Raw genomic sequence first — 26,544 nt, 5'->3', positions numbered from 1 at the left:
CTCAACACGACGCGGTTACGTCAGAATCGAGCGTCCTTATATGCGTATCATCCCCGGATGTCGGTCTTTTTTTCATAGCAAAGGTAAGATCCCCTTGCCTTCGTGTTACTGTTGGAATAAAAATCTACTTTCATCTGCCTTTCCGAATAAACCATATTGCATAAAACCGTCATGATGGCTGAGTTTTCATCTAGAGAGTCTGTTTGGCGATGATATTGCCGTGTTTAAGTCGCCAGCTCTTTAAAATCAGAGTCATTTATTTAATCGGGAATCGTAGGCCGCTGGCTAGCCTCCGGTCACTTCACAACATCAACTGTTTCATATAGAAACGTGCCTTTGCGCTTGTTTCGGTACTTTATAGCTATATTTCACATGTAATGGCATAAACTGATAAACTTGAAGTCACTGACAATTTAAGTGGCTAGCTGGCTAATATGAGGCTGGCGCCGCAGTGCTGTGCTAAATGCTAACTAGCATAATTGTCATGCTGCCTTGCACGGGATCGGTAAGACATGACTGTAAATCAAGTAATTGAAGGCAACATTCGTACTGTGCTGCATTAACTCGCGTCTCTGGCACACAATGGTGTTTGTTGTTCTTTATGTGCAAATTTACTTAGTTTAAAGTGTGAATGTTTAGTCAAGACTGTGTGACACGAATGGAGCCATCCCAGTCCCAGATAACCTTATGGGTTTCCATGCTAACATAAACATTGTATCTGCTTTAATTTCTAATAGATGGCAGAGGGAGATAAAAAGCCTGCCAAGAAGAAGCACGGTAGCCGGAACCCGGTTCTGGCCCGGGGTATCGGACGCTACTCCCGGTCTGCTATGTTCGCCCGCAGGGCCATGTACAAAAGGAAGACCAAGACCACTGAGACCAAGGTGAGTCCAATCCCACCACGCAGCCCCCATAGACGCCTGTACCCAAACATCTAAGCTCTGCACCACTTCACTGAATTGTTGCAGGTGGAGAAGAAGATTAAGATCAAGGAAAGACCTCGAGCCACTGTGGTGAAGACTGTTGGTGGAGACAAGAATGGAGGCACCCGTGTGGTCAAACTGCGTAAAATGGTAAGAGGTTTATGATGATTTTGCTGTTTAATTTGCTTTTTCACGTGTCTGCTGTCAGGCATCTTCACTAAGTCTGTATATTATTAGCAACTTTAAAATCAATTATTTCTTTGAGATCCACATTGGAAATTGTCCACCAATTTGTCAGTTTATAAAAAGAATGACTGTTCCCTGGTTACTAAATACGTGGGGCCAGTGCTGAACTTTCTTCTTGGTCGCGGGACCCAGAGGAAGGTTACGGTTACAGTTAGGGTCAGGTTAATAGCAACCAACAACATATGTTGCCTTGAACGCACTTTAAATACTTGCAGGCAATGCATCAGTGTGCATCTTGAATGGACGTATTATGTGTGACCAAGAGGAATTTCCGTCAGTTTTTGTGCTTGGTTGTATGTAAATGCATGCAAATAACATCAGCCTAAAGGCCCGTACACACCGGGACGAATATTCGCCAGGCGTTATTCGCCAGCGTTTTTCGCCACGTTTTTTGTGTTCACACCCAGGCGATTTTCGCTGACGATGAGTGGAGTGAACATGCAATTTCATTCCCTGACATTAGATGGCGCTTAATGTAAAACAGAAATACTCCTGTACACAAGGTGGCGCTGCGCAACTTTACGCTTCTGAAAGTCGCTTTTCACTCAGAAGAAGAGAGCAAGTATTTACACGCTTGTCAGAATCAAACAAAGAAAACATGAATATTTCAAGCACCAGTAGCTCCAACTGGTGCTTGGTTCGGGGATATTTTAGAATGTCCGTCATTATTGCTTCGCGGCTGTGTGTAGACGCTACTTGGCGTCTATCTTCTTCGCTGGTATGTGTGCTCAGCAAGGCAGTTTTGTGTTTGAGCGCCCCCAAGTTGTGTTTTACTGTAACTTCAGAAGCTCCAGACACGTGAGCAAAAGCGCCATTCTCATTGGTCGAGTAGATTTCGACGCGACGCGTCGAGGAAAAAAAAAACGAACCCGAGGCGTTTTTTTTTTTTGACGCTTTAACGCCTGGCGTTTTTTCGCGTCGGTGTGCACACTCTCGTTGGTGCCCTTTGTTTAGTCACGAGGCGTTAAACGTCGGCGAAAATCGCCGGCGAAATTCGTCCCGGTGTGAACAGGCCTTTACAATAAAACGTACTTGTTTTTTATTTCTGTGTTTACCAAATGAGAAATGGCCAATGTATTTGCCATAATATTATGTCTTTGTGTAGTATTAATAGTGAATAAAATATCCAACATTGTACTCGACCCACTCTAATGGCAAATCGTGTTTTTGGTGTAAACATGTTCTTGGGGGGATTTTTGGAGGACTTGTAAAAGGAAATGGAGATTAAAACTGCATTTCTGTGGATTAATTTAATCATTGTTGTGAATCAGGAGCAGAAGAAAAAATACAGTTGGCGCAGTGGCGTAGGAGCTACAAGGAGTGGGCCACAAGCTCCCCGCTCTGCTCCATTCTGATGCATCCCCTTGTAGACGACTAGATGCATGCACGTCTTCATTTTTCCCGTTTTGGCATCAAAGCTGTACAACTCGGTAGCTTTAATATTGCTCACCGCTTTTGTTGCACTGTTGATGTTAATGTTGAGTTATGAGAGGCTGTAAGGGAGCGGGAGAGAGACGCCTTTTTCATATTAAATTGCTGCTACTGAGTTATGATTTGAATAAAGAAATTCAGTAATCAGAAATGCAATTTTCAACTTAATCTTCTTAATGTGTCCTTCATGAGAAAAGTGCCACATAAACATGTTAAAAACACCAAAAACACAATTTTTATTGGAGCAGGTCTTTAAGGTTTGTTAAAGTTATAATTATCAGAGGACCCTGTATGGAGATAGTTGGTTTACTTCTAAAAATGCAAAGTATAACAATAGCAAAATTAATTTAACTCATTTTCTTTATGATTAAAAACTTGAGATATTTGTTGCCAATTTGAAGATTTTTCCAACTGGTAAAAGATCAATTCTGACAAAAATCATAGACACTGCCATAGATTTATTTCAAGCTATTAGAACGAGCATTTATCAAATACAAATATATCATTACTGAGAAACGAACAAGTGTTTGGGTTCTCATGTTGTACAGATTTTAACAAAATAACCCTATAAAAACCGTCCCACTGCTTATACACTTTTTATTTTACTCGATGGTCAAATGTGTGATCTGTTTGGGGGGACTATGCTCCATATTTTGATGGCCTTGTCTGCGCCTTAAAGTCAATGTTGTTGTGCGTGTAGCCTCGCTACTATCCCACAGAGGACGTGCCCCGCAAGCTGAAGAGCCACGGGAAGAAGCCCTTCTGCCAGCACAAGAGGAAGCTGCGCGCCTCCATCACACCCGGAACCGTGCTCATTCTGCTCACCGGCCGCCACCGCGGAAAGGTAAGAACCGCCGTTTTATCTGATCCGAACGCACTCCCAGAGCAAAATGACCGAGGTGGTGCACGTTGAAAGTTATTGGAATTGGATATCGCTGTGCCACCAAAGCACTAATAATTCAAGAGCGGATACAGGAGCCTGGCATCTGCATTAAGGCAGATAATTTTCATTCAGCATATTCAGTGGGCAAATGATCGTTTTTATTGACAGGAATGTTTGTTTGGTTCAAATTTAAGTGAGTTTTTCCTATTAATAATTATTTTAAAATTCCAGTAATAATAGCTTTTGGATTTTTGTTAAAACAGTTAAAAACCTTCTAGAATTCATATGCTTTTCTGGTCAAGAATTTAATTATATTGATTATTATTATTATGTGAAATGATCATAACATACTTCAGGAACACTGGCTTACCTTGTTTTTATTTTACATTTGTGATGATTATTAATTGTGACTTGTGGTATTATTCTTATGTGATAAGGCAGACTGTATGGAAGGCCTAAATTTATTCCACAAATCATTGATCTACACAAATTAAGAATAAATTTAGAATAAATCTCCACTCCGGCAGATTCTTGTCTCCTCCCCAAGAAAATATTCTGTGGAACAATAGTACAGAACTCCTGTGTGATCCACTCCACTGCCAGAGACATTGTCCTTCTCTCCCACTCACATGCTGCACTGCAAGTAAAAGAAGCAAGCATGCCCACACACAGTTTGAGCTGCAGTTGACCTATATAATGTCTAATTGACAAACTGAAAACCTGTTCTGTTACATCAAGCATTTTTTAAGTATAATTAGCTGACTGTAAATCCAAGTCAAATAGTTTTTAAATGGAGTGATGGAGTGTTTTCATGAAAAACAGCTTGTGTGAGTCTTTGATGTGAAATTTAGCCAATTCATCAAAATTCTGTTTTTTTTTCAGCGTGTGGTGTTCCTGAAGCAGCTTTCCAGTGGTCTTCTGCTTGTCACTGGTGAGGAAGAAAGAAGACTTAAAGAGAATTGATTTCATGAAGAAGTTTTGTGGTCATTTATGCTTTTCCCTTCCTTTTTTCTGTTAGGCCCTCTAGCCTTGAACAGAGTCCCCCTGCGCAGGGCACACCAGAAGTTTGTTATTGCCACCAACACCAAAGTTGACATCACTGGCATGAAGATCCCCAAAACCCTCAACGATGCGTACTTCAAGAAGAAGAAGCTGAGGAGACCCCGGCACCAAGAGGGAGAGATCTTTGATACAGAAAAAGAGGTAACGAATGGAAAATTCTCCTTTCAAGTCTGATTTCAGGAACAAATGATTTGACCACCCCCTTTTTTTTTGGTCTTGTGTTCAGAAATACCAGCTGACAGAGGAACGGAAGGAGATCCAGAAGGAGGTTGACTCTAAGCTCCTGCCTCTCATCAAAAAAGTTCCTCAGCTGAAAGGATATCTTCGCTCCTCCTTTTACCTGACGAATGGTGTCTACCCACACAAGCTGGTTTTCTAAATGTGTTGTAATAAAGAGTACCACCGTCTAATGCAGTTTCTTTTATTCAATGTCAACGCGCACGAAACACTCAGCAAAAAAGCATCTTTAGTTTTAAATGTATTCAGATTGTAAAAAAAGAAGCCCTCAATATGGGGTTTGTCTGTTGCAGATACTTAAAGTGATTAGCAGACGTCGAAAGAGATCCAGGGATGTCATGCAGCCAGTTTAACCCTTGTGCTATCCTACGGGGTCAAGATGACCATTGACATGTTATCCCTACCATGATAACGGCGGAGAGGATTTCATGTAATCCATGGACACCAGTGTAGATCACAAATCATTGAAGAAAAGGTTCAGCGCACTGTCTAGTGGGTCTAGATGACCCAACTCCCAATGTCAAAGTGCCTAGGATAGCACAACGGTTACAGCTGCATTTACTGCAGTTTTGAACCTATTATACATCCTGCCAGTTTAAATCTTTAGATGGTTCATTCCACTGAGGATGCATTTTAGAACATAATCTGGGAATTTGCTTTGTAAAATAAGGCATTTCTAGATCAAGCATATCTAATTCTTAGAAGTAAAAGAATGACCACAGCAGACATTGAGCTCAGACAGCTTAAGGGCTATGTTTTTAATTAAAAAAATGACACGTCTAATGTAACAAGACAAAAATAAATACAAGAATTTGATCTCTTTAGCATGGCCACGAGTATTATCCTCAAAACAACGGGTAGAAAGCAGCACGGAAAAAGGCCCCTTGCCAAGGAATGATAAGTGCCTTCTGTTGAGTCCGCCAGTACTGTACGGTCAAGTGAGGTTTTTTTTTGGTAAAAAAAAACAAACCAAAAACTCCTTCCTCAGCCAGACTTGAACAGCAGAATGGCCACCTGACCCAAGTAGAAGTAAATGAAATGCTTGGTCTCGTGAGTCACGTAGCTGCCGAAGTTCCTCCCAACAATGCAGTGCCAAGTCGGGTTGTATTTCTTGTCGAACTCCTGTGGAAGAGAAAGACGGATTCTGATTATGGAGAAAACATCCCAAATGTCCGGGTAACTTCACATGCAAGGTCAAATTGTGGTGGAGAATGCTGATTAGATTGAAGATGGGAAGCAATTATAAACAGTATGTTTTCAATTATTTTAGCTGTCCATAATAGACTACATATGGTGCGGTATTACCAACTATTCCAGAGTCACAGATGGTGATTTACAAGATTTTTGCACCGGTTTTCCTCCAAATTATCTTCAAAAATTTTTTTTAAAATAATTCTGACATTTCGCTATTTGAAATGAAGCATGACTTGTTAATCAGGAGATGAACACGTTGTACATTAATGTACATATTTCCATAAACTTGACTTTTTGAACCTGTTAATCTAGTTTTTTTGAGTCTTGGTGTTGAGTTTTGGGTACCACATTTTGAGAGTAATAAATGACAGATTGTGTGAATTCTGTGCGCTTAAATGATTGGTGTTTACCTTTTTAATGTATGCAGCGATGTCTTTCTCGATGTTGTACTTCTCCAGGGCCTGTGTGGCACACTCCACGGCGTCCTGCTGCATGTCCTCCGACATGTCGGCATTTTTGATCACTGCCTTTCTGTCAGACATGGTTGCCCTGGGTAACCAAGACACAGGGGAACAAACCATCACCCTCACATCATGCGCGATAACATAACGCCGGCTATAGAATGAAAGACTGTAGAAACAGCAACGAAGGATGAGAAGACGCTTCTTTATTGATGGACTGTTACGTAAACAGCTACATAATATTTGTACGAGCCATTTCTACAAGTATTACATAACTTCCATCCCAAGGAGGCTGGCAGTGTGCGTGCTCTGCGTAGTTTCTATGGATACGTAAGACATTTCAGATGATCCGAGTCCATTTTTCCAGGTTTTCATAAAAGAACTGATCAGATGATCGTGTAGTAAAACCCTAACCGCCTCCGACTGGTGATGTTTGCAGAGGGTGAAAAAAACCCCAAAAGGCTATGAAGAAATAATAATACTTAAACCAATCCCAAACACTATACTAAGTATAACCAAAAAAATCCCCAAAGAGGATGATTTTTCACATTATTTTAGTGAAATAATGAGATTTGTTTGTTTGCCGCAGGTGGCCACATGCGCACTCTGCAATGATGTGATGCTGAATTAGCTAAAGCTCAATGACGCGCTACTCATACATCGGGAAAAAATATATCAAAGAACATGCAAATAAACGAACACATTAAGGAAAATATGTCTAAAAAAAGTACCTTCTGGTCCACCGTACGCAGTGAGTCTAGTTTTAAAAAGATGACTGCTTCAGAGGCGACAACTCCCGCGAAGTGGTTGACACAAAAGTAATGTGGGTGTGTAACGGTAGAAAACTGCTGCCTTGGTACGCTCCTATTGGCCGCTACCAACACAAAACGCACCACCATTGGACAGCGCGGAGCTATTTTCGTGGCGTTTCTGTTTGCAGTTTATTTCAACCCACAATGCACTCCGGCACAAGGTTTGCTAGAGCATCCACTGGAAATAATTTGATCATGCGATAATGTTCAGGACTGTGGGATAGCGTTTAAAAACGACAAACAAAAGAACAGAAAAAACATTTATCTTATCTGACGAGATGACCTTTCTCGATCTAATGCGCAGAATGTGGAGCTCTGACGAGCAAAAGTTGCTCCCAAATTATATTTACTCCAGTTACCACACGGGGACGTGGTCTTTGGGAGGGCTGTGGTATCATCTGTGGATCAGGAAAAAAATACTTTTGTCCAAAAGTATTAAAAAAATGTGAGCTGTCACAAACACTTTATCACCACATATATAATGTATAACCCAATAATATTTTTTCTAATAGCTATTTTTTTGTAAATATTGGGTGATATTCATATAAATAATGTCCAATTAATCACACGTTTAAATAAAAATTGCCATAGCATAATTGCCGGTGAGCATAATTGCCAAATTGCCATATCTTATCTATCTATATATATCTTTTCCATTACTCAAACAAACACAATGACACATTTTATTCATGTTTGAAAGCAAAGAATAATTTACTGCGATCTACTGCATATTGCTTATTCATAACAAAAAATATCATGGCGGATTCAAGTTTTTAAGCACATTAAAAAAAAAACATATTTAAGAATTCAGTTAATTTTTTAAGAATTTAGTGTACAAGTGGAAACTGAAACTATCACATTGTATGTTTGTAACATTTCTATACAGTCTGCCCACAATAAAGGATGTAAAAAAAATAACCCACAAGGAAAAAAAGTGTAATACAAATAAAGAAAACATGTCATCATGATAAGAAGCAAACTTTTCTCTGAACAAACTCATGTTTCAGGAAGTATAATACCACTTTGGGTAATAAATTGAAAAGCTCAAACAGGTCAATTTTTACATTGATTCATAAGCTACAATAAAGTTGAATCACATCCAGAAAGATTTTTTTTCTCCAAATCTGTGCATTTCTCAATTAAAACATTATTGAGTCATTAAATAAAACGCTCGGTAGTTTCCTTTGTTGTATCACAAGCGAAACTATTCAAAAGTAACATAAACGCAGCTTTTTTTTTTCCAGTTCAGCTCTATTTCAAAGATAGTTTTAGCTGGAGGCTTTACTGTTGTCCTTTACTGGCTGCGATCTTTGGGCTCTTTAAACTTGTACTGGATGTATTCAAAAATGTCTCTCTCGCTGTCCACCGGCAGAGGTTCTCCTGCCACACCTGAAAAACATTCACACACACACACACACACAAAAAAAACAAGTAAAAAATTGCAACCTTATTTGAAAAAACAAAACACAATCTGTAAGTGCAGCCATAGACTGTAAAAGCAGTCTATGTTTTTAAAGTCTATGGGTATCGCTGACTATATATAGTCCTCATGCTCACCAGTGACACCAAGTGGTCGTATGGTGTATTCGTTTAGAGTGAAGCCCTTCTCCAAAGCATGAGCTCTCATATTTTTGTTAAAGATGTCACTTCCAGTGAAATACAAAACTCCACAGTAGTACTGGTCTTTGGGAATCAACCTTTGGAAAAGAAAAACACAATTGGATCAAAAAGCACAGGTAAAACAGAACAGTGAGAGGTTTTGCCTGCTCCGTTTAACAAACTATACCAATAACTGGCACAAATGCAGTCATGCAACATAAAAGTTGGTCCTCCTAATAGTCTGAAAGGTTTACACAAAAACTCCTTTTACTTGCAGAGAATCTGGAAACAAAACAATGAATGAACTTGGATGTATTTATGAATTTTGAAAAAGAACTTGTGAATCAAAATTACCTAATGTCAATACGCCTGTGAAGGTATTCTTCCTCATCCTCATCATCATTGCTCTGCTGCAGTTGGCAGACACCCTGAAAAAACAAGATCAGCACATCATGAGCAGAGTCATGTGCTGCAGCTGATGCATGCAGTTACTGCACTAACCCTGTTACCTAATGGAATTGCATGGAGCTGAGTGCATGAAAGAAAAACAAGCTGAAGGCTCACCATGAACTTGGTGTCTCCTTTGGACAGAGTGTCAGTCACAAAGCCAATGGACTCCAAGTGTTCAACCACAGCATGGAGGAGCTTGGGCTGAGGACAAAAGAACAGAAAACTGAGTTGCAGATAAAGATGGGAATAAAAGTATTCATGAGATTACTTTTTACCTGTTTCTCAGTCTGCGAGGTGTAGTTTGGGTGGGTCAGCAAAATATCAATATCACCACTCGACGCTGCACCTGGAAACCATAAACAGTTACAAACGCCACCAACCAGTAAAGAAAATGACTAAAGACAGTAAAGATCACCTCTTCTGTAGCTTCCACATATTGTTCCAATATATTCTGGATCAATTTTCTCCAACTCAGCAATGATAAGAGCCTTAAAAACACAAGATGATGAAAAGCTTGACAAATACACGACACTTTCCAGCCCGGAAGTAGAAAACATAGAAGCAAAAGGAAAAACTACCTCCATTTGTTCCATTTCAGCTCTTGGGATCCTTTTCTCAAACTCTTCAAAGTACCTAAATGAAGCAGATTAGTCACTAAACAGTCATTTTTGAGTATTTGAATAAGTAAATGTCAAACCTTTACCTGAGTCCAATCTTTTGATGGTGGTTAAGTTTGTGCTCAACCTTTTTCAAATCTGCAAAAGAATAGGAACATACGGAAAATCAACATAATGCAAAACATTTTAGAATTTGCAACACATTCATACTGATGTCACATAATAGTAATGCACATAAGAGACTTTACAAACCATCTAATGTCTTCACCCCTTCTTCAAAAAACTTCCTGGCGGCAGCAGGGCTAAATAAAAAAGACACACTAATTATATGTTTTTTAAATCATATCTGCAGAACAGAAATAACTTTTTTAGCTTCTCTTGAAGGACCACTGTAAAGGTCAATAAAAACCATGTCATCCAACTATACGAATAACATTACCAACATACCCAATTCCAGTAACTCTAGTGAGGAAGTTGATGGAAGAGCTGGTATCATCATTTCGGATCTATCGAAAAACATAAATAAATCAGTTTGTGTGACAACATGGATTCTATCAGCACATCCTCTGCAGTATCAGTAAACTCTCACCTTTTCTAGTTTTCTTAGTTTGCCAGTTTGTAGAAATTCATCAATCTTTTCTGCTATTTTGGCACCAACACCATCCTGAATCATGAAAGAGGAATTGAATGTAAATACGTAGGCGGATGCTTCAGCATTTTCAGGAGTTATAGAAAATGTAAGTTAACAAAATAGTTTAGGTTCAGATAGAGCTCATAAAACACTTCTTAAAACATTAACACATTCTTAAGACAACAAAAAACAATTCGGAAAATTTCACATCAAATAGGAGATATTTTAAATATATATATATATATCAGCACATACCAGTTTTTTTGCTTCTTCTCCGTTCCTAATCTTGCTTGGGTATTTAGAAATGGTAGATGCTGCTTTCCTATTATGAATGAAAGAGGTAAAAAAAATAAGATTAAAAAAAAAATATCAACGCAGGTATTAAACTCTGACTGAAGAAGATAAGAAAATCGTGTTGCTGAGAAGTTGGTGGAGAAAATGGAGGACTAAGTACTTAAGGTCCACAGTCCAGAACAACAAAGAGTGTGGGAAAAGAGGCATGTGCAAGCGGGTTGCAACGGGTGGAGGAAGGTGTGTAGTGTAACAAAAGAAAGAACGAAAGGAAAGCCGCAGAAAACTGTGGTAAGAGCAGCCATGTTTTTGAATTAGAGAGAGTGGCTCTGATGTGACAGGAGGCAGAGCTTTGGGTAGCAGAGATGAAGATGCTGAGGTTCTCTTTGGGTGTGATGAGGATGGATGAGATAAGGAAAGGTGTGAGATGTTTTGAGGATAAATGCAGGGAAGCAGACTGAGATGATTTTGACACGCTCAAAGGAAGGACAGTGATAATGTTGATCAAAGGATGCTGAGGTTGGAGCTACAGGAAAGAGGAGGTTCATGGATGTTGTTGAGGAGAAGGTGGGTAGTGTGAGTGAGGAGGATGCAGAGGAGGTTTAGTGGATGGAGGCGGATGATTCGGTGCAGCGATACCAAGGGAGCAGCAAAGAGAGAAAGCAGAAGGAACCACAAAACACACACTCATCATGCAACACAAACAAAGCACAATGTTAGGTTCTCGGCTCTATGAAAGATTTAGTGAAAATTTCTGTATTTCACAGGAAGGATTCAAAGAGCATGGACATATTTAAATGTAAAAATTGTGAAAAGGGGATGTTTTGGGCAGACATCATTGCTATAGTAATTATTTTTAAAAACAACAACAATGGGGCTTACACTCCCTTACTCTCCCGAACATACCTGTAAGCATTGTACTTGTGTATTGCCCTGTTGACATTTTTCTCGTAGTTGGCCAACTCTGCAAACAGAAACCCATTAAGGCATTCTCCCACCTCTCATGATTTTCAAAACACCGATCCGCCCATTCATCAGCTTAACTCTGCTAGCTTAGAGTCGGCTTTATGTTTGAGTGATTTTATCATAGTCATTAAGTTTAAATATTGTACATCAAAGTAACCTTGATGCTTTCTAACTGACGAGAAAGAAACATAATCAACGGGGCCACTCTCAATAAAGCATAATTAGCAAGATATGTGGGTATTTATTTTTAAATGGAAAGGCTAGCTTCTGCTAGCAAACCTTAACTTCACTTACCGATGAGAAAGTCCGTTATTCCTTCGTTTGGAGATTCCTGTGGTGCTTTTCTTTTGCTCATAGTGGATGTAATTCACTATTGTAGTGTTTTAAAAAAAATTCCCAAGTAATATTTGCGTGCGAAAGCGATTACAAGCTGCAAGGTGTCAGTCAGTTTCTGACTACCACGTTAGCAAAAGTTAGCTTGCTCTGAACAATGAGACATGGTGGGGGCGGGGCTGCGCGTGCGCACTTCGTCAAAAAGGATTCAAGTGTATTTATGGTTAAATTGGGTATAATACATAAAAAGACAAAGACACTGGTTCTGTACAAAGTATTATTGGATAAGATTTAAGAAAGAAAAATATACATTTTCATTACTGACAGTTATGTGGCTACAATACATCAAATACAGCTCAAAAGCAAAATAAATAAATTACAAGCAGATACACAACTGTTTTTCAAGATACCATGTATACATTTTATAAAATAAAAAATGCATTCAAAGCAAATAAATCTAATGTACAACTTTTTTGGGTATATTTCCACAGCAGTATCTAAATTGTGTTGATTTTTAAGGATCCTATTCCACCCTTTCCTATATATCCTCTTTATATATCCTCTTCTTGAGATGTTAGGAATCAGTTTTGATATAAACTTTGTCCCTGGAGAATATCTTTATTGCCTCCTCAATTTCAGAAAGCCTGCAGTCAAGATGAGCCCGACGTGAGCGAGTACTCAGGTTGTCTGCTTTCAGAGGGAGTGAGTTTAATTCCATCACCAGGGTGCGATGAGCTGAGGAGGAAAAAGTATAATTAACCAAGGAACTATAAAGTCTCACACTATACGTGGTGTATTAAGTATCAAAATCAACTAAAGGTGAAGGTAAATACATACTATCTTTCAGAGATTTCAGTGTTTCCTGCCTTTCACTGTCCTGCATTAAGGTGTGACCAGGTGGGATTGTAGGATCGGGTGTGTTTCTTTTTCTCTCCTCCTCCTCTTTGCGCCACTGTGCTTTCCTTTCCTCAAGGCTGTAAGTGCAATGTTCAAAACGAAACATACTTTTAAGTTATTAATTAGATTATCAAAACTTTTTCCATCTCAGAGGGGATCGTGGATAAGTTAAAGCCTGTTAAGAAGGTCAATTTTCTTGTTGGAATACTTACTACTGCGGGACCTGTCCTTTGACTGCGCTGGGCACAGGTTTATCTCTGAGGTCTGTCAGTGACTGAGAACGGCGAGTCACAGTTTTTCCTGCGGCTCTGGCATTGTGTCTGATGAAGTTTATTGCCTGACCTTGCACCTTAGAAAGGGACAAAGAAAAGATCGAAGACATGGATCCAACACACCAGAGAGCTTTTTTCTTATAAAATGTGTTTTGAATGTTTATTTCTTCAGTTTTAAAAACAAACTTGAGGCTTTTCAAAAAAGTAGGCTTTAAATCTTATTTCCAATAATAGTTATTCCCATTAAAGGGCCTATACCATGCAAAATCATTTTTTTTAGAATTATAATGTTAATTCCTCACAAAAAAAAAAAACCCAAAGCGGTATTTTGCTCTGTTCAAGCATTTCTGAGTACTCCTCTAATACTCTGTGTTCGGAGCACCAGCCTCTCGAAACCCACAAAAACAATTGGTCTCTCTTGAGCTGACACAGACCAGTGAGAACAGTCCCTTCCAGGAAGAATCTATGCTGCCACCTCCGGCCCCAAGCTAACACACCCACCCACCCACTTTCTCAGCGGAGCTAGCGGTGATCAGCTTTTATATGATATTTATATGTGATTTCCTTTTATATGCACATTATGCACATCCATCTTTGCAAAAGTTTGGAGGTTGTTTTTTTTTAATAAACAATTGCTGACACCGGTGGATGACGTAATGAAATGGGCTGCACCCACGAGGAGCAAAAGCCGGTGCCTCAGCGATCGGGTCGTCTTACTTCCGGGTTGGGAAGTAAAGCTCAGGGAAATAACTCATATTTGATTAAAAAATCATTCCATTGTCTGTTCCCAGTAATATTTTACCATATACATGGATGTTATTTAATATAAAGGCTTAACTATAGCACTCGCACATGTCCTCTAAAATGACCATTTCTGTCCAGAAATGTTGCCAAATGTGTTTATAAACTAAAATGTCACAGTAGAAAAAATAGGAATATTACATGTTTACAAAGTTACTCTTAATCTTTTACCTTCAAGTCCTGATCCTGCGCAGAGTTGCATGAATTTTTGAAAGCAAGTGAAGGTACTGATGGTGCAGCATAACTGCCATTAGAGTGGGCCTTGAGGAAGTTTTGACACTGTGGTTTTACCGTAGGTGTAGAACTCTACATGAGGGGAACAGATCGCACTTTCATGTAGAAAAGCTCAAAAGCGTTACATTCATGACAAATAAGAGTAGTCCTTGCCTCTAGCTGGGCCAGCACCCTGGAAGACACATGTTGGTATTTTGGAGCAGTCCACAAAGCTTTCACTGGAACAGGACGGGCCTGGGCTTTCTCAGCCTCCTGCTCTTTGCAGCGTTTCTGAATCTCCTTCAGCCGGCGTACGTTTTCTTTACCAAAGTCATGCACTCTCTGTTCTGCAGGGTCAAGCAACAAAAGTTAGCCAAATAATAGTTTTATCTTTTATTATTAGCCAAATTTACTACCATCCAGTTAAAAGTAGTGCACAAATATTGTTTTAGTTACCTTTGAGATTCTTATATTTACAACAAATCTGATAAATCTTAAAACAAGTTTAAAAAAGCACTGGTTTTGACTTAAATAGATGGAAAAAGCACAGCTGCGTTCCAATACACAGCTGTTTAAATACAATGAAATATCAATGGATTATAAAGCAGCTTCACTTACTCGGTTTTGGAGCAGGACTGACTGAGACGTTGTCTAGTTTCATCAGTTCTCCCACGACGCCTTTCCGACCCCGTTCCAGAATATGGGCTGCGTTGGGGCCAATGCGTGGACGGTGGTGGACTGCTGTACGAGAGCTATAGCAGCCTGGGAACACAACAGGATCAGGAGCAAAGGGGCCCAAGAAAAGGCCCAGAGTTCCAGCATGGTTCCCCTCTAAACGACCACGAGCTGAAAGAATCAAGTCAACAAGATGATGCCATTTTAATCCAAAATGAAGAAAATATAAAATGCTCAATATACATTTAGGAAAATGTTTTTTAATTAAGAAAAAAAAAGTGGCATTAAAAAAAACAGTTAACAGACAAATGCACATTACACCTGTATTTTTCTATGCTTGGGTGCTTCTAACCTGAAGCTGGTCGTTGGTAGTATTGAGGAAACAGTGAAGGGTCTGGGGGAATTGGGCCAGATATTGATGAAGGTCCTTCACACATCTAAAACAGAAGAAACTTCAAAAATATTACAACAAAAATAAATCTTTGTAAATGTTTTGCACACAAAGCATCATGGAAACTATACAACTCTCAGTCATGATGTAAAACAGATATTTCAAGAAAAAAACTTCATTTACTAGCTTTTTTTCCAACCTCATATTGACAAAATTAAAAAATATAAAACTTTATTTCATGAAGAACATACAAATCCAAAGCAAAGTTAGCATTAAATAAAATTGTAGAAATAAAATCAAGAGAAATGAGGGCATAAACCCAGATAAACCGATAAACAATTCAAGAGTTTCTTAACTCTTATAGAGGCCCACACAGAATATGACAACTTTTAAGAGAGGAAAAATAGGTGTGTTTTTAAAAGATTGGCATTAAATTAATCTAAAATAACAATATTTTTATTCTAATTATCATATAAATTATAATACAACCGAACTGAATGTTAAAGTGTGTTAATGTTGGAATTGTCTTCTTTGTTGAAAGCCACCTATATATAACATTCAAGATTTGTCTTTACCAAATTGGAATCATTTTTATTTTCAATATCATCTTTCATATAGAGCATCGATTATCTTGTATATTAAAGCTAAAAGGTTTTCTTGCTTTTGTTTGTTGCGCCCTTATCCTCACATATATTTCTGTTAAGTGAACAGCTATTGTTTATTAGCTGGTTCTAAAATACGCTACTTAGCTCGAACAAGAACTAATACAAACAAGCATGCAAGGAGAAATATAAAACACGCTTATCGGTAACGTTAATCAAAAATAAACCGCTCACTAAAATCAGTATACACTGTTTACCTTTTAAATGTCTCGTTAAAGGATTAGGGTTTTCTTCGATGACGCTCTGGTATCAACCACTTGTGGGGCTGTATAAGTCGTCACTATGGCAACGGAGCATGCGCACAAAGGTCGAACATCGAGGAAGAGGGCTGATACCCATAAAACCTTACTGTAAATGACAAATTCCGAAATTATAATGAAGATTCGCCTGCATATTATTTACAGTATAAAGAAGTAGTATTATAGCATGGATTTTGATTGGCCTGTTTTTTTGCTGATAGCTTTGGCAGGTGTATTTCTGTCGTGACTTGGTAACATATATTCCTTTCCCTGAGTTTCGTCTGTAAGGCAACGAGAAAACTCGATTTTACTGCTATACAGCATTCCACATGACATGTCAGGTCACCGTACTACGTGGCTCCGTACCACATCACAACTGACTAAATGTTTTTTTTTTCAGTAATTCTATCTTAAAATAAAATGTTGGTCTTCAGACAGACAGATAGATAGATAGATTCATAAAACACGAATACATATATATATATATATATATATATATATATATATATTCATTAAATATGTTTTGCTCAATGTCAATTGTACAAGGGCCCCGCCCTCGGTGAGGGTTTTACGACGCATGCGCAGTGGTGCCGCCTGTGCTTTCTCCTTCACCGTGTCCAGCTGCACATAACAGCGCTGCTAAAGTGTGCACAGTCCGTTGCTTTAAAGACAAAGGTAGGTCCACGCTTTGTCTGGAAGATTCTTTTATTTCTAAATCATCTCGTCCGTCTGCGCGCAGGACTTTCTAGTTGACAACAGTTTTTTTAAGGGTCGAGGCTGAAATGAGCCACTCAGACATTAGGGTGGGAGAACCGCAGCAACACAAACCAGATCCAGGCCTGCGGTGGCTGAAGTAGAACGTGAAGTTTAAACCTGTTTAGTCGCTCATTAACTCTCATCATGAATATATGCATGCTCCAACAAAAAGGTGAAAAAAATCCCAACGTGTCTTACTGGTTGATCAAACATCTGAACTATGTGACACAGGGGACTGGAGGTCTTAACTTTAAAATGTGGGGTTGAACGCTGCAGGCTGTTACCACCATTTGAAACCAGAGGTGGAGAGAATGCTCACAAAAACACACTGTCACTTGTGGGACTAGGGGGCGTGATGCCATGAATATTTTGAAATTTTTTTTTTTGGTCTGGAGCTGTGAGCACCTCATCAACCTGACACAGCGACTGTCTGTCAGTGAAGCTCTTGTTTATTTCAGGTTATCATGCTTATGATTTTATGTAATGGCAAGACAAACTATGCGTAAACACATGCTTACATGGAGAAGGCATCTTGTTATTGTACCCTCAGAACTTAAGGTGTAGTAAATAGAAGGTAAGTGCCACACATGTGCACTTTCTGTCTAATCTGATGCACCCAACCTAATCTCTGTCACACAAATACTTTTTCTTAAATTACTAGAAACCAACTTTAAACGCCCCTTTTCACCTTATCAGGACAGGAGGTTGAGTAACTGACTATTTAGTCTTATCTTTTCAGCAGAAAGTCCCCCCCCCCTTGTTTGTTGAACACAATTAGAATACAAATTCATAATTTTTCAAATCATTTTCGCTTTGAACTTGTAAGAAACGAAGAGACGTCGTTTGAAACAATACGTGATCAGAGTCCACAGATTGACTGTTCGGGACGGTCTGTCAGTCTGTGAGCGCGTCTTTCACCTTTGAGCTCAGGGCTCCGCGCCGGTTGTGAAAGTACAACCCTGAGTGTGTTAGTGTGTTACCAAAGTGGATGAACAATGCAGAAAAACAGAGCTGTTTGGGTTTTATAGGGGTAGAAATAGGTTGATCTTGGAGAAGGGCACATGTTGACAGCCAGGTCATGTGTTTTAGTGTCAGGTTCTGCAGAGCTAAGTTTAGAGTCTGCACTCACTTGAAGAGAAAGAGTCAGAAGTGGACCGCGTGGAAAGAGGGGAGACAAGATGTCAGTTGAAATGACAAAGACTTAGCCGGAGATGCGCTCGCTCAGCAGAAAATTCAGGTCATCTGGCAGCACTTAAGTCACAGAGAGCATCAAAGGGATGGCAGGGATTTTTGACATGTGACGTGTGAAAATAATGAAAAGCTTTAGAATGCTGACCCCCACTAAAAGATGGATACCAAACACACTTTACCCAAAACTGTAAATACAAAATAACCACAAAAATAAAAGATTATGGACAAAAATATCAATTAAAGCTCAGTTTTCAAGTGTACAGAATGATGTAAAACTTCTTTTATGGATCACAGAGAAAATAATTTTCACATGACCAAAACACAATTGGCATCATCAGTGAATGCAAATGTTGAAAGTCTTCGTTTTAAATCTGCTGTGTGTTTCATATATTACATTTTTAATGAAGAAAAACTTATTATTGAAGACCCACTCTTACAAAAATCACATTTTTGGTGTTTTTAAATTGTTCTTGTTGCATTTTTATCATGATGGAGGGCATATGTAAAGAAAAGTATGCTGAAATTGCATTTCTGAGTTTTTCTTCATTCTAATTGTGAATAAACGGCAAACCGAAAGCCTTCTGCTCTGCTCCATTCCAATGCATCTACTTACAGACAAATAGATCCATGTACGTCTTGGTTTTCCTCATCCAAGCTCAAAATTGTACAGCTGGATGGCGCCTATATTGGTCGCCATTTTTGTTGCGTCTGTAATGTTAAATTGGGGGCGTGAGACGCTTTAAGCTAGCGGGAGAGAGAGTGTAAACAACCGGCATAATCATGATTAAAAGCCCACTGGGAAGGCTCTGAAAATAAATCAAAATATAATCAGAGGGGATCTTTAACACGGGAGCTGTCCCCAGCAACAGGAAATAACGCCCGCTCTTTGGATTACTGTAACTGTTAGACTATTTGTCGATGGTTGGAGTGGAACTTTGAGTGAAAATTTGAGCATTCAATAAAACTGGATCCCATTTGAAGGGAAGTAAATGTTGCTCTCTGGATAATGTTTAAGACATCCAGCTGCAGATTTATGACAACCGTAATCCATAAATAAACCTTAGGTTATTTATTTACTTATAGTCCTTTCTGCTGCACTACTTTAGGAAATAAAAGTCAGAATAAAACACAAAACCTGTTGGTATTCTTGTGAAATTTCCACAATCAAACTGCAGAACCTCTCTCCAAAACATTCCTGTTGCGCCTGTTTGCTCCTCCATCGTCTGAAGAGACATGGCAGAGACAGAGGAGTTTGTGGAGCTTCAGGACAAGAATGGAGCAGGCCAGCAGGCTGAGTGCAAAGATGTTTGTGAGATGAGTCGGCACCACACGCCCAAAAGCCCCGGTGAGTGATGCATGTAGAGTCAGGCAAGTTCCCATCCGTGACTGATGGAGATCCAGAATGCATGGTTTGTCCGCTTTAGCCAGTCCCAGCATTTGAAGGTCTGCAATGGCTCCATCCTCGGTTTGCTGGCTGATGGCCGATGTTCTGCTCAAATGCTGTAGTTCATAGAAATGGGCAGCATGAGCTGAGAAGAGTCGGGACACAAGTCTGGAGGTAAATATTTGACTAGATGTAAGTTTTAAGTGACGTCAGGATGTTTATTGTGCTGCGTCAAAATTAAACGGGCAAATCCGCGTTGAATAATTCATCATAAGGTCGTGCATGCAGGCTAACTCAGGGGACAGCGATGGCCGTGTGAAACTGTGTGGTGCAGTGCAGCTGTGTGCACTGCTGACCGGACAATCCCGATTACTGCTTATGTTAGCTCTGCTGCAGCGCCTGTGGTCACATTTTTTTCCCCATGCATCTTTTGCATCTGAGCCTTTTTCCTTAAAAAAAATGTTCATGAGCTTAACAACCATGGCTGCTTTTATGGACTCTTGCCAGGGAATCGGCATGGAGGACAAGCTCACTTCCTGTGTGCTGCTGTAGTACAGTGAAGTGTGCTGATTTTATCAAAGTAAACATTTGTTTTTCCATGAAGTTTGTCTTGTGTGCTTAAAAGGCTACTTGATTTATACTCCACTTTTTCACTTTTGTATTTGATCACTTAATCAATTGTTTAATGTCTATGATGTAATGATGGTTGCTGATTGTCCTCAGTTTTAGGACTGGGTGTCACTTCTTTACTCCCCAATTCAACACAGTTCAGACAAATAAGGTTGTTTTTTATTGCCAACTTTTATTTTTTTATTAAATACGTTTTCACATAACTTGTTGCTTGAACTGAAAAACAGTTACGCTTATAAAAACAAATAAAAAATCTTTTAATGAAAAACAAATGGGAAAACAGTTTAAAAAATACAAGAAAACTCTATAAAAGAAAAGTGATTCATAAATGTGATGAAGAACTCACAATATTCTTATCATATAGAAATTGCTACGGAGTATTAGGGCCACCTTAAAAACAAATAAATAAATAAATGAAATTTAAAACAAAAGAATAAAATCGTAAAACTTTGAGGGGAAAAAAAGGTAAATTTATGAGCAGAAAGTCTTCAAATTATGATAAATTTAACGAAAAGCATATTGTAAAATGTTGAAAAAAGTCAAAATATTACCAGAATATAATTGTAAATTTATTAAATAAAAGTCGTAATTTGACAAAGAGAGTCAGTTTTTGCTTATAATTTCACAACCTTCTTTTTTTATTCTTCGTGGCTCTGATAGTCCGTCGTAAAAACTAGTTTTGACTTATTAAAAGTGTTTTCCAGTATCAGAAGAGCTGGAGTTTGTGTTGAGCTGTTGTGTGGACTCTTGTTTTTCAGGTACAATGGCTGTTCCTCCTGCATACTCAGACTTGGGAAAGTCTGCCAAAGACATCTTCAACAAAGGCTTTGGTGAGTGTTCATGAGAACAGGATGTATTAAAGAACACGACTGTTTGTTCTGCAGCAACTTTGCACCAGGATGTTGCTATTTATTATTGTGTCCTGCTGCAGTTCTGCACCGCAAGGACCAGAGTCTTTATTTCTTTTTTACTGCGCCTTTCAGCAGAAAGTTCCACCACACCACATACTCAAAAAATCACCAAAATTTGCACGCACCTAGTACTGGGGGAAAATGAATTTTGGGCGTAGTGAATGAGCCCTTCAAAAAATAGTGACATCATAGCAGGAGAAACCATCAAAGAAATGACAAAACAAAACACATGTTGGGGATATCTAAATGAAGTTTTAAAATTATTATGGGATGGATCCTACATGGGAAAACAAAAATTTTGTTCGAATGATCTTCAAGCTAAACATAAAAAATGACATTTGGTGGGGGTGATTAACAAAAAACCTCAGTTGCTAAGGAAATCCAAAAATTTACTTTTGCAAATTCTTCTATAAATCACACAGATCTATTTATCATCCCCACGCGACCAAAAAATGAAATGGTTGCTATGGAGACAAACAGAAAAGTGTTTTTCTTCTTTTTAAAAAACAAATTTGTGACATAAATATCTGACCAGGGTAGCAGGGGCAAAGGGGGGAGAGTGAGGGGCCTGTGGCAAGGCAGGGAAGGGTAGTGTCCGCAGGCCACACCGCTTGTAGCTTTAATTATTATTAATTTTTAGTAAGGATATATATATGTATGTATGTGTGTATGTGTATTAAAAAGTAAAAGTTAAACTTTTTCTGTAGTTTTATTTTATTCTACTCTTTTTGATCCCAGGTTATGGAGTTTTAAAGCTCGACATAAAGACCAAGTCTCAGAGTGGCGTAGTAAGTACAGCTGGTCTCTGAAAGATATAAAAGTTCAGTTGTTCAATTGTTTCTGTGTGAAGATAAACACTTGTGTGTAAGCTCTGGGTTCTTCTCCATAACTTCCTCTGTCTTTTCTCTCATCTGCTTCTTCTTTGGATTCTTCCTTCAGATGGTAAGATAGAGAGAAAATGTCTTTTTCCTTTTTCCAGACACTCCATGTCGGTAACTTGCACAACCTCCCTGCAGTTTCCCTTTTTTTGCAGCTTTAGTCTGTATGACACCAGCAGTCTGCTTTTGTCCGTAACCCTTGTGCTATCCTAGGCACTTTAACGTTGGGAGTTGGGTCATCTAGACCCACTAGACAGTGCACTGAACTTTTTTTCTTCAATGATTTGTGATCTTCACTGGTTTCCATGGATTACATGAAATCTTTCCACCTTTATCCACCTTTGTCATGGTAGGGAGAACACGTCAATGTAAGGGTGGGGTCATCTAAGATAGCACAAGGGTTAAGGACACTCCCACCACACTCCCCCACACAATCCAAGTTTTTCTTCCCAGTTTACTTTTGGAACAGTTTAAAGCTAAAAAAACCCAGCTAGTTTCTTCTTCCTTCGTTTCTCTGGATCTGTATTTGTCTCTTCTACCTTTTTGTGTCTTTGCTTGATTGTTTGGGCCCTTTTTCCGGCCCTCCCAAGCTCACTTTCTCAGCTTCGCCCTCCTTACCCAATCCGTCTTTGCTCCTCAGGAGTTCGCCACTTCCGGCTCCAACAACACGGACACGGGGAAGTCTGGAGGCCACCTGGAGACCAAGTACAAGCTGAACGAGCTGGGCCTTAGCTTCAACCAGAAATGGAACACCGATAACACGCTCACCACAGAGATCACCATGGAGGACCAGGTGAAGACACACGCTGGAAGTACTGTGATACATGGGAATATTTCACACTTTATTAGCTAAACTGAATGCAGGTTTGGGTTCCCCGTCTCTCTGCAGCTGGCGAAGGGCTTGAAGCTTGGTCTCGACTCGTCATTTGTGCCAAACACCGGGTGAGAAGACTCCTCGCCGTCCCAAACTCCAGGCGCTTTCTTGAAACTCCGTGACTTCATAGTATAACATAATTGCTTTTCGATTCCTTAGCAAGAAGAGTGCCAAACTGAAGACCGGTTACAAGCGGGAATATATGAACCTGGGCTGCGACCTGGACTTTGACATGGCTGGCCCGACCGTCCACGCCGCCGCCGTGCTGGGCTACGAGGGTTGGCTGGCCGGGTACCAGCTGGCTTTTGACACCGCTAAGTCTAAGCTTGCTCAAAACAATTTTGCCCTTGGATACAAAGCTGGCGACTTCCAGCTTCACACCCATGTGTGAGTCTTGAAATCCCAATGCAGGAAAAGAGAAAAATGTGGCTTATTTAAAACATTTGTGTCTAGATTCGGTTTCCATTCATCTCCCAGTGTTTTGTGCTGTATTTCAGAAATGATGGCACAGAGTTCGGAGGCTCCATTTACCAAAAAGTGAACAATAGCTTGGAGACGGCGGTTCACCTGGCGTGGACGGCGGGCAGCAACAACACGCGCTTTGGTATTGGAGCCAAATATCAGCTGGATAAAGATGCCAGCCTTTCTGTAAGATCCTGATCACTTTAATTGTCAATCAATGCGTTCTTAAAGGGACTTCCAACTTTTGCTACAGAAAAGCTTGTCTGAAGAAGAAAAATGTGTCAGATTTCACGGAAAACAGCCTGATCTTATATTTGCCAAATTTACTAGGATTTGTCTTTTTGGATATTTTTATTTTTTTAATTTCTTTTTACCCTGTCTTATTTCATCTAGTTTACTTTAGAGGGACCTGCTCAAATATAGGCAACAAATGCAGATTACTCAGAAGTTTGAGCTCAAATCGTTTTTTATGGAAACATTCTCGTCATTTTCAATTAGTCTCTTTTTTTATATTCGTTTTTTTATTCTCTTTATTTTATTTATTTATTGCCATTAAAGACTTGTGTCGTGACCCTATTATTTCAAACAACACTCATCCTGAAGCCACCAGGAAGATTTTTTTTTGGTTCCAAAATTGTCTTGAACCATTTATTACAATTTAATTGGCTATTTTTATTTTTCCTATTAGGACAGATTTATTGGTCTTAGCCCCTTAAATCCAGATAAACAACTTTATCTTTACAGTAATTTCTTCTGCCCTTAGCCAAAAGTACTGATATAGCCCACTCAGCAAACACATTCTTTCATTTGTAAAAAGATTATATTTTCTCACAAGGTTGCAGATACAAGATAAAAGCTTTTACGATCACCGCATCAACAGAACAATAAATAATAGATTAACATTTGATGCTAAAATAATTCCTATCATAATGCAATTACAATCATTATTTATACACACTTTTCTTAAAAGTTGCATAAAACATATTGTTTTTATTATATTTTATTTAGTCTTAAGGTGTATTCTAAAGCAAGAAAATATAAAGTTGGAAATACTAAAACAAGTACTTTAGTTTAAAAAAAAAAATTATATTCAAAAAAATCCATTTAAGGACAATAAGCAGTTAAAATTATGTTAAGTTTCTATGCATGAATTGTTTTTTCAGTTCAACAAAAGGCTTGAAAAACAGAATTAATTTAGAGATAATTGTTTTAATTATGTTAAAAAATACTTGTAAAAATATTTAACATAATAAATATATATAACATAATGCATTATATATTTAAAAAAAATATTTTTAGCAAACACAAAAAAATAGTTAATTTGGGTCCATTTGGATGTATTTTCTTTCTTTAAAAGAGTCTTCTTCTATATTCTCTCATTAACATTTTTTACAGGTTTAGATTTCTAATTTCCTCAATGTCAAAGGTGAAATGTTCATAATGAAGCTGCTGTTTGTGTTCTCAGACTAAGGTAAACAACGCCTGCCTTGTTGGAGTTGGATACACGCACACTCTTAGGCCAGGTGAGCTATCGTATATCTGCCTTTATTCCTGAAGGCCGTGTCACTCAGCCACTATGTACATTTTGCTCATGTTCCACGTATGAAGTTTCAGTCTTTCGTAAAACATGCGTGATACACATAATTCATAAGTGTTCATGCGTTCGTCATTTGTCCATGTGCGCAGATGGCTGTTGAGGGTTTTGGCCGACGAGTCTTTACGTGAATTCGATTTTGAGCTGTTCAAAATTTTGGGTTGTTTGAGAATTCCCCGGTTAACACGTATTTTACGTACCATAGTTTATATCCAATATTACATAAATCTTACGCAATTGTCCCCAATTTGTTTGAGATGCATAAGCAAATTTGTGGCTTTCCAAGATCATTAGATCGCACATATCCCGTTAAAGTTATGTCATTGATGCACGAATCAGTAATGAATTGCATGTAAACAGTGCAGCATTGACGCGCAGTTCATGTTCTACGGTGAGTGATGCGTTCTTTGCGTGGTTTATTCCTACTTCCGTAGTTTCAAGGTGGTTCATTCTATGAAAATGTCACACAAAGACTCACTTTTTCCAGGTTTATCCGTGTATGATCAATTTTCACCTGTGCAATATGCGCACAATGTGGCTGTGTGACAAGGCTTGCAGAGGATGCTGACTCTGATATCTTGCAGGAGTGAAGCTCACCCTCTCTGCCATGATTGATGGGAAGAACGTAAATGGCGGCGGACACAAAGTGGGATTGGGTTTTGAGCTGGAGGCATAAAATTCAGGAGAACAGATGAGAGGAAAGCGGCGCAGGGAGAGGAGGAGGATCCCACACAGATATGCAGACACACTCTCTTCAGCCTTAACCTGAAACCCAAAGCAGCCTGGAAGACCTTACAGTACTGTAATCCACTCCGACTCATGTCTGGGATAGAAAATAAAATCTTTTAAATATATTTTACCAGAGTACAATTCCTCTCTAATAATGTGCTGCTTTAAAAAAACCTTCAGGATCTCACTTGCGTGCTCTCTGAAATGTTTTAAAGTCTCGTTTAGTTTATGTGGTCAGTCTGAGTTCAAGAAGTTTTGTTATGCAGTGTTTCTTTTGCACGTTTTCAAGGCAAGAGGGATGATTTTAAAGGTTAGTCATTGGCAGATAAAGCCAATCCTCTTGATCTTAGTCTCAAGCTGTGAATAATTAGCTGCCTGAACGTCTAATTTTGGCTCCTCTTGTTGACTAAAGCGGAGGCAGACTTCAGTTTAGGCCTCTATCATCTCCTCTGTCTCGTTCTGTCTTCCGTCTTCCAGCATTGACCTTCACACTTCACCTCTGTCCTTTCTATAATAGGGCAAAGAAATTAGAACCTCAAAGTAATTTTAATGAATAAATATCAGTTAAAAAAAACCTTGATGCTGCCGTGTCTTTCTTTACTGGAGATTTTTAACCCTTATGCTATCCTAGGCACTTTAACATTGGGAGTTGGGTCATCTAGACCCACTAGACAGTGCTCTGAACCTTTTTTCTTCAATGATTTGTGATCTTCACTGGTGTCCATGGATTACATGAAATCTTTCCACCTTTATCCACCTTTGTCATGGTAGGGAGAAGACGTCAATGTAAGGGTGGGGTCATCTAAGATAGCACAAGGGTTAAGTGGGGATGTATAAGCAGATAGAAAA

The 26,544-nt window shown here is 39.0% G+C and overlaps 5 protein-coding genes across 11 annotated transcripts; 2 read left to right on the top strand and 3 right to left on the bottom strand.

Moving 5' to 3' along the window:
• The first annotated feature begins 30 nt into the window (after positions 1–30).
• Positions 31–4,955, top strand: rpl6 (ribosomal protein L6). The gene is made up of 7 exons (XM_004072171.4): positions 31–83; positions 738–884; positions 969–1,073; positions 3,301–3,444; positions 4,366–4,414; positions 4,502–4,686; positions 4,772–4,955. Exons 2-7 carry the CDS (start codon positions 738–740, stop codon positions 4,922–4,924), a joined length of 783 nt encoding a protein of 260 aa, XP_004072219.1. The 5' UTR covers positions 31–83; the 3' UTR covers positions 4,925–4,955.
• Positions 4,956–5,510: 555 nt separating this feature from the next.
• On the bottom strand, positions 5,511–7,300 carry LOC101171417 (dynein light chain 2, cytoplasmic). The gene is made up of 3 exons (XM_004072168.3): positions 7,169–7,300; positions 6,387–6,525; positions 5,511–5,904 (listed from the first exon to the last, which is right to left on the bottom strand). The coding sequence occupies exons 2-3, from the start codon at positions 6,516–6,518 to the stop codon at positions 5,767–5,769; spliced, it is 270 nt and encodes an 89-aa protein (XP_004072216.1). The 5' UTR covers positions 6,519–6,525; positions 7,169–7,300; the 3' UTR covers positions 5,511–5,766.
• Positions 7,301–7,917: 617 nt separating this feature from the next.
• On the bottom strand, positions 7,918–12,299 carry polb (DNA polymerase beta). Its single transcript, XM_004072167.4, has 14 exons — positions 12,098–12,299; positions 11,744–11,801; positions 10,802–10,868; positions 10,505–10,579; positions 10,363–10,421; positions 10,168–10,217; positions 10,002–10,053; positions 9,877–9,931; positions 9,714–9,786; positions 9,574–9,644; positions 9,413–9,499; positions 9,203–9,276; positions 8,807–8,946; positions 7,918–8,638 (listed from the first exon to the last, which is right to left on the bottom strand). The coding sequence occupies exons 1-14, from the start codon at positions 12,156–12,158 to the stop codon at positions 8,544–8,546; spliced, it is 1,017 nt and encodes a 338-aa protein (XP_004072215.1). The 5' UTR covers positions 12,159–12,299; the 3' UTR covers positions 7,918–8,543.
• Positions 12,300–12,399: 100 nt separating this feature from the next.
• enkd1 (enkurin domain containing 1) lies at positions 12,400–16,422 on the bottom strand. 2 transcript variants are annotated; one of them, XM_023958270.1, is made up of 8 exons: positions 16,245–16,422; positions 15,347–15,431; positions 14,938–15,165; positions 14,494–14,666; positions 14,278–14,412; positions 13,246–13,382; positions 12,974–13,110; positions 12,400–12,871 (listed from the first exon to the last, which is right to left on the bottom strand). In XM_023958270.1, the coding sequence occupies exons 2-8, from the start codon at positions 15,429–15,431 to the stop codon at positions 12,711–12,713; spliced, it is 1,056 nt and encodes a 351-aa protein (XP_023814038.1). In that variant the 5' UTR covers positions 16,245–16,422; the 3' UTR covers positions 12,400–12,710. The 2 variants fall into 2 exon arrangements, with proteins under 2 accessions (XP_023814038.1, XP_023814039.1); XM_023958271.1 differs by having other exon boundaries at positions 15,347–15,446; positions 16,245–16,344.
• Positions 16,423–16,832: 410 nt separating this feature from the next.
• Positions 16,833–26,260, top strand: LOC101170932 (voltage-dependent anion-selective channel protein 2). Of its 6 annotated transcripts, none has more exons than XM_011478886.3 (11): positions 16,833–16,961; positions 19,409–19,578; positions 21,006–21,077; positions 21,897–21,946; positions 22,098–22,100; positions 22,677–22,829; positions 22,926–22,978; positions 23,070–23,297; positions 23,408–23,558; positions 24,838–24,895; positions 25,551–26,260. In XM_011478886.3, exons 2-11 carry the CDS (start codon positions 19,467–19,469, stop codon positions 25,640–25,642), a joined length of 972 nt encoding a protein of 323 aa, XP_011477188.1. In that variant the 5' UTR covers positions 16,833–16,961; positions 19,409–19,466; the 3' UTR covers positions 25,643–26,260. The 6 variants fall into 6 exon arrangements, with proteins under 6 accessions (XP_011477188.1, XP_004072214.1, XP_011477192.1 ...); XM_011478887.3 differs by having other exon boundaries at positions 16,853–16,961; positions 19,463–19,578; XM_004072166.4 differs by lacking the exon at positions 22,098–22,100.
• The last annotated feature ends 284 nt before the right edge of the window (positions 26,261–26,544 follow it).

This window comes from Oryzias latipes, chromosome 9 (genome assembly GCF_002234675.1).
Source record: "Oryzias latipes chromosome 9, ASM223467v1".
NCBI lineage: Eukaryota > Metazoa > Chordata > Actinopteri > Beloniformes > Adrianichthyidae > Oryzias > Oryzias latipes.
Note: the sequence above shows the minus strand (reverse complement) of the source record. Positions and strands in the feature narration are given on the sequence as shown.

What these genes read in the sequence shown, in the direction of transcription:
- rpl6 (XM_004072171.4), top strand. Translation starts at nt 738, where the DNA reads ATGGCAGAGGGAGATAAAAAGCCTGCCAAGAAGAAGCACGGTAGCCGG. An exon ending in CCAAGACCACTGAGACCAAG is followed by an intron (nt 885 to 968) that starts GTGAGTCCAATC and finishes GAATTGTTGCAG; the next exon opens with GTGGAGAAGAAGATTAAGAT. An exon ending in TCTTTGATACAGAAAAAGAG is followed by an intron (nt 4,687 to 4,771) that starts GTAACGAATGGA and finishes TCTTGTGTTCAG; the next exon opens with AAATACCAGCTGACAGAGGA.
- LOC101171417 (XM_004072168.3), bottom strand. Translation starts at nt 6,518, where the DNA reads ATGTCTGACAGAAAGGCAGTGATCAAAAATGCCGACATGTCGGAGGAC. An exon ending in TCGCTGCATACATTAAAAAG is followed by an intron (nt 5,905 to 6,386) that starts GTAAACACCAAT and finishes TCTCTTCCACAG; the next exon opens with GAGTTCGACAAGAAATACAA.
- polb (XM_004072167.4), bottom strand. Translation starts at nt 12,158, where the DNA reads ATGAGCAAAAGAAAAGCACCACAGGAATCTCCAAACGAAGGAATAACG. An exon ending in CCTCGCAGACTGAGAAACAG is followed by an intron (nt 9,500 to 9,573) that starts GTAAAAAGTAAT and finishes TTTTGTCCTCAG; the next exon opens with CCCAAGCTCCTCCATGCTGT. An exon ending in AAGGAGACACCAAGTTCATG is followed by an intron (nt 9,277 to 9,412) that starts GTGAGCCTTCAG and finishes TTGTTTTTTCAG; the next exon opens with GGTGTCTGCCAACTGCAGCA.
- enkd1 (XM_023958270.1), bottom strand. Translation starts at nt 15,431, where the DNA reads ATGTGTGAAGGACCTTCATCAATATCTGGCCCAATTCCCCCAGACCCT. An exon ending in CTACCAACGACCAGCTTCAG is followed by an intron (nt 15,166 to 15,346) that starts GTTAGAAGCACC and finishes TGATTCTTTCAG; the next exon opens with CTCGTGGTCGTTTAGAGGGG. An exon ending in GGGTGCTGGCCCAGCTAGAG is followed by an intron (nt 14,413 to 14,493) that starts GCAAGGACTACT and finishes CCCCTCATGTAG; the next exon opens with AGTTCTACACCTACGGTAAA.
- LOC101170932 (XM_011478886.3), top strand. Translation starts at nt 19,467, where the DNA reads ATGGCAGAGACAGAGGAGTTTGTGGAGCTTCAGGACAAGAATGGAGCA. An exon ending in CCACACGCCCAAAAGCCCCG is followed by an intron (nt 19,579 to 21,005) that starts GTGAGTGATGCA and finishes CTTGTTTTTCAG; the next exon opens with GTACAATGGCTGTTCCTCCT. An exon ending in CACGCACACTCTTAGGCCAG is followed by an intron (nt 24,896 to 25,550) that starts GTGAGCTATCGT and finishes GATATCTTGCAG; the next exon opens with GAGTGAAGCTCACCCTCTCT.